We start from the raw sequence: 11,022 nt of genomic DNA on the forward strand, positions 1-11,022 counted from the left end.
AACCCCCTAAACTTCCAAGCAAGCACGAGTGTGCAACGATGTAATGGGAAACTCACAAAGAAGCTCGCGGATTCTTCAACTGACCGCGGCACACCTGCACCAGGGTAAACCTCCGCCTACCGTAGTCCTGCTTTACAGGTGAAAATAGAGCAACAGGACCGCTGAGTCTTTGACTTTATTTATTTTCTGCTGTGTTTTACTTGCATCTATTTGAAAGACTGAGTGTAAACACAAAAAATATTTTATTTTATGTGCTGGAATGTGCAGAAAATAGGTTTAAATGTTAAACTAATTTATTAAACTCAGAGAATGTTGCATATAATAAAATTTTTGCTTGATGCATAAAGTTAAAAGATTAAAACGAATAAAACAAGTTTTAAAAAGAGACTTTTCCATTTGATTACATTTTGTATGATGGATTATGCAGAAAAAGTAGAATTGGGCTGAGAGATCTATCGCTTTATCACCTTTTCAGGTTGTAAATCGTGTTTTTAAAAAGTAACTAAGTAATTAATTACTTTTGAAAATAAGTAATCAGTAAAGTAACGGGATTACTTTTGGGGGGAAGTAATCAGTAATTAGTTACTGATTACTTTTTTCAAGTAACTTGACCAACACTGGCTGTAATCCACGTAGTAGGATGGTAGATGTAAACATGCCTGACTGAAATGTTGAGTATGGCAGAAACAGGTGTTTCAAATTGTAAACGCAGAGGGAAGTAGAGCTGAAACGTTCAGGTTGAGGATGAGCAAAATGTGTTCTGACAGATTGTTTGTGCGATGTTCTTTCCACAGGTCAGGAGGAGCAGACGTACGGCGCTGTGGTATTAAATCTGCTAAAGTCAGGGATTTAGATGGTAAATGGCCTGTATTTGTATAGCGCTTTTCTAGTCCCTAAGGACCCCAAAGCGCTTTACACAACCTGTCATCCACCCATGCACACACACATTCACACACTGGTGATGGCAGCTACAATGTAGCCACAGCCACCCTGGGGCGCACTGACAGAGGCGAGGCTGCCGGACACTGGCGCCACCGGGCCCTCTGACCACCACCAGTAGGCAACGGGTGAAGTGTCTTGCCCAAGGACACAACGACCGAGACTGTCCAAGCCGGGGGCTCGAACCGGCAACCTTCCGATTACAAGGCGAACTCCCAACTCTTGAGCCACGATCGCCCGATGATCCAAGCATCTTATTGTATGCATGGACTTCCATTAAAAAGCTATGTTAAATACATCATTGCACAGAGACCAACTGACTTCATTCTGAAAACTGTTCGACTTTGAGGATGCTCATTTTATTACCAGAAAAGCTAAAAACAGCAAACAGGACACTGAGACAGGAGCAGGAGACCTGAGCCCAACACATTTCATTCATGTTTGTCTACTCGCTCCTGGATTTATGAATATCAAAGGCATTTTAAATAACACAGCCTAAAGTAATATAATTCCATTTTATTCAACCAGATTATCTGTCCCTGCGTGTGCTTCCGTCTTTGGTTAGAGCACCAGGTGAGCACTGTCAAGAGGTCCAGGTGAGTGAACCTGATTAACAGAGCACTGACCAATAGTTATCAGCTGTGGCATCACACCTGGGAGTCACAACAGCCACAGTCCTAATTCTGAACATAACCACGGTCCAGGTGGTGTAGTTATGAAAAGACCTCTCCTTAGAGTTATTATAAAATGGAAAGTATCCACAGCCACAGATGTGCTCAAACATACCGTAAAGTTTGTTCTAAAGTTAGACAGTTTGTAGTTTTGAAGCCTGGCCTTTTACATTTACATTAAAGGGCTGCAGTTTTTAGCACATTAGGCACAGACACACACGCCCTTTAAACACCTGGAGAGCTACTTTGTGTTAATATCATAATAAAACCCACAGTGGTGCTTCTTGATTTAGTTTACAGACTAGAACCTTTAGACTGGAGTTTAAATGGAGCTAGAGATCGTGGTCATGGTAAAACCTCCACGTGCAACATTTCAGATTCATTTGTCTTTCCCATGATTAGCTTTGAATCTTCAGGACTAAATACGAGCGCTTTATTCATCAGAGGAACTGATCTGAATGACAGAAGTGGGAGAAATAGAAAAAGGAATGAGGTGTGACGCAGGGTGAAGTGCGGGTGGCTGGAGAAGCTAGGGAGGTGGAGGAATGGGGCCGTGACTGGTTCCACATCAGGAGGAGTGGAGGTTAGAATGGAGAGTTGGGGATGCCTGTGCAATGAATCAGCTGTTTAAATATGATCCCTGCTCTTCATCGTAACACACCCATTCACTCCCTCAAGAAGAGGAGGTAGGGATGCACACCTCCTCTTCGTGACATGCTATTTATCATTCCACCCTCCTTACAGTGCTGGAATGAAGCCCCTCGGGCCAACCTGCTGCACTGGGCCCACAGTCTTTATTGCTGGTGTTGTAGCAGATTTAGACTTAAAGTGCAGGGTTAGAAAAACCAGCAGGCACTGTCCTGGTTATCATATACTGCCACTAGCTGGCTTCAGGTCAACGAGCCACATGTGTTCAGGTATAAACTAAACATCATCACACTGAACTTTATAAAACAGTCTGTCCTTAAAGGTGTTCATGGTTCTGCTCAGTGCACAGATGAGTGCGATGTTCAACAATGGAAACAAGCTTCTCACTCAGCACCACGACCTGAACATGATGTCTGACTGAGCTTTTAAAACCTGCAAAAATTAAACTTCACACAAGAACCGGCTAGTAGCAAGGCAAAGTAATCAGTAATCAGTGGGTGCACATTTTCTTAGCTACTGATTGGCTGTCGAGTTATTTTTTGTAGGTCAGTGGAGCTGATGGTGTGTTTAAGTGTGACAGCATGGACATCTGCAGCAACAAGATAATAAAAGCTAAAGCTGCGTCCACACAGCACATCACTGTGTTGCTGTCAGTAGCAGATATTCCTAAACCTCTATTCTCACTGGCTGCCTCAAGTTTGAGAAAAGTTTAAAGTCAACAGAGTTTTGCTACCTGTGGTTACTTTAAGTTAAAATAGACAAATGTGACTGATGATTAAAGCTGAAGGAAGCCCCGGGAGAGCGCAGAGCAGAGCTGGAGTGATGAGAGGAACTTGTAGAAAGACTTTGTTGAAGGAGCACCCAGAGTGATGTGAAACGTAACAAGTGTGATGTGGACTAAGAAAAACATGCTGTGTACTTTTGGTGTGGAGCTGTGAGCTGTGCTGATGTTTCCTGTGGTCAGCTGCATCCGAAACCTGATGGGGTTTAAAGATACGAGCCAGGAAACCAAAACAATGCAAGACGCAAGGTGATCATTTTCACTGCGTGTAAACTCTTTAAACTTATCAGTGCACCTTGCATTTCAGCGCTCTCACACGCTACTGTGGTGTAGAGTATCACATTCCAGGCCAGATCCTCACTGAGTGCAGTAAGCTCTCGTCTGGCAGCGTATGGCCTCAGCTGTCAAGGAACTGAACACAGATGTAAGAGAGTAAATCTCAGGCTTGCTGGACAAGCAGCTCAATGAGCCCAACGCACACAGGCTGACACAAACACACACCGGAGGAGGAGAGCTGCTGCTCATGCTAACAGGGAGGCAGGTGCTTCACGTGCTGACAGAACGCCCTCTGGTTAGTTTCCACCTACACATTGTATCGTAGCTCATCACACGTGCCAGCAGCATGGGGTGGCATTACTTTCGATTGGCTGTAATATAATGTAATATGACTGAGGTCATAAAACCCAAGAAAGACACAATCTTGCTATCCTCCGTGATTATTAGTCTTCCAGGGTGCATTTACATATATATTAAACTATACATGACACCTGAAGTCAATGGCAGCCTTCACTCATGGTGAAATCATCACTTATATCAATCTCAGCTTGTGAGGGAGGCCTAGCAGGGACAGCATCAGACTACAGCACAGATTCAGCCCCCTGTGCTTCACTACAAAGCCCTCGTGCTGTTTCCTCACTGTGTGAGCCGGCCCCTGGAACAGCAACTGTGCTTTTATTACCAGCAGAGCACCAGGCCAGGGCCTTTCCTCAGGGTACCAGCAGCACAAGTGTGAGTGAAAAGTGGGAAATACCTGAGACACATCAGAAAGCTGTGTGTTTCTAGGCTGCAAATACGCTCAGAGCCTCGGGGTTAGACCGCTACGTCCTGATTTTGTAATAACATTTCAACACAGCACGTGAAGCAATCCAAGCTGTGAAAATATATTCTTAGCACTACAGATGCAGTAAAGCCATTTAAATGAATACTAATGCTGTTAGTATGCTGTGTACTGCTTATGCCGCATGGCTGTTAGCTTGCACTGGACCGCACGTGTGAAATGAGATGTTGCTTTTGTGTATATTGTTTTGAACAGCAGCATTGTGTAAAGCTCATGGTGATGCTTAAATGTGGTGCATGTTCCACGTGTCACCTTGATGCTGGTAACCCACAGAAATCACGTCAGCACATATTTCTGCACAGCCATCAGTATGTAGACTTTTACATGCTGTTATGCTGCGATATAGGATGAGCTATAGCTCAGGAGGTAGAGCGGATCTAACTGGAAGGTCGGTGGTTTGATTCCTGGGATGCCAGACTATCTCCTAACCCCAAGTTGCTCTCCGATGCATCTCTCAGTGTGTGACAGTGATGTTAGATGTGCCTGTGTGAATGAGGCAAGTTGTGTAAAGCGTTTTGGGTGCCCAGGCAGAACCAGTCCATAAAAGGCTAGTTTTCCTGTGAACGCTGGAAGCCTGATACACTGCAGCGTTTGCAGCTGAGATTCAATATCCTAAATTTTCCCCAAATGATTTACAAGTAGTGGAAACAATGTTGCACATTTGATGTTTAAAAATATGCACATGAGTGATTGTTCTCTATGTGTCCATTGGTGGTTCCATGCACTTCTACTTTAAGTTTAGTTGCTGCCCCGCCCCACCCTCCATACACAATAAAGAACGGTTTAGAATATGTCCGATCACCTCCAGCATGACGGGGCCCTCGGCTCCTATGATCTTTGATCTGCATGATAGACAGCACCTTCATCCAAACACTGAGTGAACATGAACAGTGCTGGTATTCCACCAGGAGACCTGAAGGATCGTCGGGGGATCACTCTTCACACGAGGGCCCAAAACATTATTCAGACACTTTTTTTCCTCTAATTTGTCACACATCTGTTTGCCCTCTGTGTTCAGACTGAACGAAGACGTTGACAGTGTTAATGTTTCCAAGTATCAGTGTGTGTCCCATGCTGGGGTGTTGGCCAAGTGTTTACTGTCTGACTTTTAAAAAGAATCTGCCCTGAAAGGGCAACAGAGGAGCAGAGAAAACTGAAAACAGAACAACACATTGTGGCTTTGCTTTTTTAATGAAGATGAATCTGATCTTATGTCATAGTTGGCAACTGTAACCAAAGCCAGTGTTTTGAGTTAGCGAGGGAGCCGGTGATTGGCATTTCAGGGGGAGTTTCTCTCGCCACAGGGGCAGGGCGCTTGGCTAACGTTAGCAAAATCCCAACCTCTGATATTCCAAACAGACTGTTTTGGAAGCTTTCAGCCCTCAACTTCAGCAATTTATCGGGGACTAATTAAAATGTAGATTTACGATGTTCTCAGATTGAGAAACAGTTCAGTCATTGAATTCCTTCATATGTGATGAAAAGATAAGTTTGTTTTTCACTCAGAGTCCTGCCCTGCTCATCTGCTGATTGCTAAAAAAAAGTCTTATACTCGTAGACCGAGGCACAGACGCCAGCAGCATTGTGTAAGTCCTTTAGCACAGAGTTCAAGTCCGACCGTGTGCAGTCAGGCAGTCTGCAGCGCCTAAGATGGAGCCCTCATTTGACTGAGGGAAACAGAGAGAGTGAGGTGGGTCCAAGCCACGATGTCTGAGTCAAGGGTGGAAACTCTGAATGTTCTCGCGCCACTGTGCAAAAAAGCTGCAAGCTATTACACATCACAGTGCAGCCTCTCAAGCTAAAAAAAGAAACAGGGCTCTCCTCAGCTCCCCTCAAAGAAAAAAACGTGCTCCTTCTTAAAAGAAACATCTGCCCCCAATCCTCTGCTTTAAACTGGACCTGACGCATGCTCGTGGTATTTTCCATCTTTTTAGAAATAGTGAGGAAAGAGTGAAATGACTTTCTGAACCGATTTCGTCTGACTTGAGCTGCCAGTAGGCGAAGGCTCTTTGTCCTACATACAGCATGCTATGGAAGAGATACCTGGAGGCCACCTGTACTGCAAACTGAAGCTGCATATTCATTTTAACTGCTGTAGTTTTGGTGTTGAGAAGGTGGAGCTGCAGAGACACACACACACACACACACAGACACACACACACACACACACACAGCCATGATCTCTGCTTCCCTGTGTCGTCTAATAACTTAATCCCAGTAGAAAGGGCATTAATGATAAGACCTGGGGTGAACTCAGGAAATGTATCATAAATTGGAGAAAGAGAGGAAGCTGTGTTTTCTGATAAATTGTTACCATCGCTCTAGCTTTGTTCTGTTGGCTCATACTTTAATTATTAAGTGTGATTTGGAGTCATTTGGTTCATGATTTACAAACTCTTGTTTGCTGTTCATCCTCCTCAGTCTAATGCTGTCGTTGGTTGATCGCTTCACTCTAATGCAGTTCCACAAGCATTTGGCTCCTTTTGCAAAGCCTGGTAATAATTACATAATAATTACAGTTCTCTGCTTTTATTTCCATGCAGAAACACAACGTTTCTGTTAAAAGATCATTTTTTTGTTTTTCAGGAAATTAAAAGTCTGTGGATGATCAGGGTGGTGTTTGAAATGCAATACGAGGGCGCGTCTATACAACAAAAACACTATCTTTGCATTTTTTTTGTCCATCTTAAGTGATTATTCTGAGCAACATTGCAAAGTCAGAGTAATTCAAAGGTCAGACTTTCTTTCTTATCATCTGTCCAGAGAAAAGTCTTACTGGTGTGTCTGAGAGTGAAAGCAGCTTCCAGTAAGAACCACTCCCTGAAGCCCTCAGCATCCCAGCAACATCTTCACCAGACTAAACCACCTTTGTAGGAGTTTTCAGTGATATGGCTCACAAACCAAAACCCTGCTCGGTTATTCGGTTCATCCATGAACCACACCCATCTCTCAGGGTTTCACTCCCACATCAGACTGACTAACACATACTGAAACACAAACACTCTCCCACCTGATAAATCATGACTTTGAAGTTGCGTCTCTTGAGCAGCTCCGCCTCGTTGTTCTCCAGCTTCTTGATCTGGCCTCCTTGCTTCTCCAGCGTGGCTCGCACTGTCTTGACATTGACGCTCACCTTGCGCACCTTTTCCATCATCTTGTTGACACTGTTGGATGTGGTGCTGTGGCTCTTGGTGAGTTTTGTGAGCTCGCCTTGGATGCTGGTCACCGTACGCTCCATCTCCTGCTGCCTGGCCTCCAGCCCGCTCTGGGTCTGCTGGATCTGGTCCACTGCCCCGATGATCTTGTCAAGCAGTGAGAGCACCATGACCCCGTTAACCTGTGGATCAGCTTTAACGCCATCATCTTTGTCCTCGGCGGCGTCCCCTTCTGTGCCCATTGTAGACAGTTCTTTCTTGGCTGCGGCAAGGGCGTTGTCTTCATCATCTGAAGGTGGAAGGTTAACCTCATCATCAGAGATCTCAGTGAGAGTTTGAGGCTCCAGCTGGGCACTTCCAAACTCCAGTGCTTCCATGGCTGCCATGTTGGTAGATTTTATAAAGTGTAATCAACCTTTTTCACCACAGTTTCTTCTGGATTACTTTCTCACTCCTTATCTTCCCACCTGCGTCTTCCTCTGCTCTGCTCTGCAGCCTCTTCTTTTTTACTTCCTATTTACAAACTCTCTAATCCCTCTCCAGCACACATACATAGAGCCTGTCTTTCTCGGCTATCTGTCCGTTCTGTCTGAAGCTCCTGGAGTCGGGCCAGTGATCAGGGGAAGCCGAGCGATGCTGGATGTGACCACATGAGCGTTAGGATGTAAATGTCTCACCAGGCAGAGAGATCCTCCAGTCAAGCTACAGCCGGCAACGCTTTTTTTTTCCAACCCACCCTCCCTTTTTTCCACTGGGCTCTCCTCCTCTCCTCACACCCCTCCTTTATCTCCTCCCTAAATTTACAAATTTCAGTATGACTCCACCTAAGTCCAGCCCCTCATGACTCGATGGCACACCCACATGGCCTAGCCTTGTCCCATCAGCATGGCTGAAATAGTTAGCAGAGCTGCACTGATCTGCTCGTATACAAGCTGAGGCACAGCCGAAGGAGGAATGCCAAGCTGGAGCTATTCTTGTTTCCATTCCTGTCTCCCTGCTCTCCACAACATGGAAAGCAGCAGTGGATGAAAAACACAAAGAATAGAAAGCAGCTTGTAAAAGCTAACAGCTTACAGTTCTAAAGTCTAACATTTAATACTATTAGGGTAAGTTGTCCCAAGATTTTCAACCACAGCTTGAATCTTAGCGATCAGGCCCTTTTGGGTTCAGTTAAGATTGAGGCCTTGTTTAGACCGCAGCACAAGTTCAGACCAACTATTTTTTAGACTGAGGCTTAAGTCAGCGCCAGCTGGCTGTGTTGGCTCCAAAGACATTTCTTTCTACACGTGACGCTGATAAAGTATAAACTTCTTTCCACAGAAAAGAAAACTACCATGAGGTGCTGTGGAGGAAATTTATGATGTCTTTCCTAACCAAGAAGTGACATACCATATGCCATAAAAGTGACATATCAAACATGTCTCAAGGAAATTTTCTGAAAGTCAGGTTACCATCTGGTAAATCTTCCTCATTTCAAGCACTGTCGTGTAATTTGTGACAGGAAGTAATGCTGCATCTGCAACTGGGTCAGATCAGCAGGATTATTCACATCATGAACCAACATCCACCTATGCACCTAGGAGCAATTTAAAAGGAGGGGGGAACAATACTAAAGAGGACGTACTATAAAGCACATTACAGGTGCAGCTGTTGGTTACAAAGGGCACGGGACATCATGATTACTTACCTGCATCCATCATCACTGACTGCTCCCACCTAAGGCCTCAGACGAGTCTGATTCCTCCTGGGTCGTTGTGCTACTTCCTCAGTGTAACCCAGTGATGTCCTTGTGTTCTCCTAGTGCTAACGTCAGCCTCTCTCTGTGTATAGATTCCCTGGACCTTGGCCTGTTTTCCTTCCCCGTGGACCCTGAGTGGATAAGCGTAAGAGTGAGTTTGGACTGGATTATTGTGTGAGTCAGCGTGTGAAGAGGAGTTTGGACCTTCCCCTGGCTGCCCTGGACCCAGCTTCGTCCCCCCAGCACTGTATATATGTATATATCTCACCTGGTGACACCTGTGTAAATAAATTCATTCAGAGTTCTGTGTTTGATTCATGCACTCGTAATCGTGACAGTTATGCAGATGGGAACTGATAAGAATTTAGTGATTATAAATTCATTATCAATATCACTTATCGATTCGATTCCCTATCGATTCTCATTGGCTCCAGTTTGAGGGTCACCATCACCTCTCAGCGGCATATCAAAGACATTACATCCATGCACATTAACTACATGCTGTGTGATCGAACATTCGTGCATGTTGGAGGTGTTCCCCGCTTTGTTGTGATCGGTGATGACAGGGGATTTCTTTATTAAATTATTATTATTATTTTGTTAAAAAAGTGAATGCACATATTGCACAGAACACTTGTCTTAAAAGTAATGCAGTACGTTACTTCATTACACCCAGGATAAAGACATTCGTGTACTACTCGTTACTTTCATGTTACTCTGTAAGATCTGAACACTGTCACATAGTTACCACTGAACAATATAAACCTACAGGCTACAGTCACACACACCAACACAATCCATCCTGATGACCTCACACGTGATCTTTCTCTGTGTGTCGGTATGAGCACAAAGCAAAGATGAAAACCAGCACAAAGAGACTTCATAACGGTTGTCACGGTGATTCAATTCAATTCAATTCAATTCAATTTTATTTATATAGCGCCAAATCACAACAAAAGTCGCCTCAAGGCGCTTCTACTGTAGAAACGCCTCGCCTCTGTCAGTGCGCCCCAGGGTGGCTGTGGCTACAATGTAGCTTACCATCACCAGTGTGTGAATGGGTGGATGACAGGTTATGTAATGCGCTTTGGGGTCCTTAGGGACTAGAAAAGCGCTATATAAATACAGGCCATTTACCAAACATGAACAGGTAGAAGCTGCAGCTGCAGCCTGACTGCTGTTCAGCAGCAGCTCAGGTTATCACGGTGCTGGGTCAGCACTTCCTCAGCTTCAGCATCACTCTGCGTTCTTCGCTATTAGAGTTAGCATGCTGTTTGTGCAGGTGCTTGCTAAGAGCCAAAGTTGTGTTAACAGTATGATGCAGCTGTTTCTGTCCTGCAGCAGTCTCCACTTTACAATCGCGCTCTCGTCCTTTCTCCTACAATAATAAAAGTCTCGTCCATGTGCTCTAAACTGCGCTACTATTTCCTCCTCTGACACACGAGCTGAAATCAGCTGATTGTAGCGGGAGAACAGATAGGCAGGCATTTCTTCTTCACTCACCTGTGTTTGTACACCACTCTACATCTAATCATTATTAATCTCTGGTTCTCTTCCTGTCTTCCTCCCCAACTGGTCACTGTAGATGGGCCTGGTTCTCCAGGAGATTTCTTCCTGTTCAAAGGGAGTTTTTCCTTCCCCCTGTTGCCAAGTGATACTCACAGAGGCTCATCTGATTGTTCTCTGTATGATTGTAGGGTCTTCACCTTACAATATGAAGTGCTTTGAGCTAACTGTTGTTTTGATTTGGGACTCTAAAGTAGCAGAAACAGCTTCAGCAGGTATGCTCCAAGTCTTACTTCATTTTCATGTTCACATACTGCAGGATGACTCGTCTCCAGGATCACCATGTCCTTACTGATGGAGCTCCAGTCAGCCATGACCTGCTGGAGAGCTGTCTCCTTATGGGGTACTGTCTCTGTAGATGATGTCTTTGTGCTTTTTTCTCGGAGCCATGGAGTGATCAGCTGATC

General features: G+C 44.7%; 1 protein-coding gene across 1 annotated transcript in view; it reads right to left on the minus strand.

Moving 5' to 3' along the window:
• Positions 1–8,034, minus strand: part of cavin1b (caveolae associated protein 1b) — a 35,343-nt gene extending 27,309 nt beyond the window's left edge. The window contains exon 1 of the mRNA XM_085465311.1: positions 7,167–8,034. Coding sequence (XP_085321437.1) covers positions 7,167–7,697 — 531 coding nt within the window. The 5' untranslated portion in view covers positions 7,698–8,034. The remainder of the gene's footprint in view (positions 1–7,166) is intronic.
• Positions 8,035–11,022: the final 2,988 nt, after the last annotated feature.

This window comes from Copadichromis virginalis, linkage group LG8, assembly GCF_057382275.1.
Source record: "Copadichromis virginalis isolate Kocher_CV1m ecotype Utaka linkage group LG8, C_Virginalis_male_GT1.1, whole genome shotgun sequence".
Lineage (NCBI taxonomy): Eukaryota > Metazoa > Chordata > Actinopteri > Cichliformes > Cichlidae > Copadichromis > Copadichromis virginalis.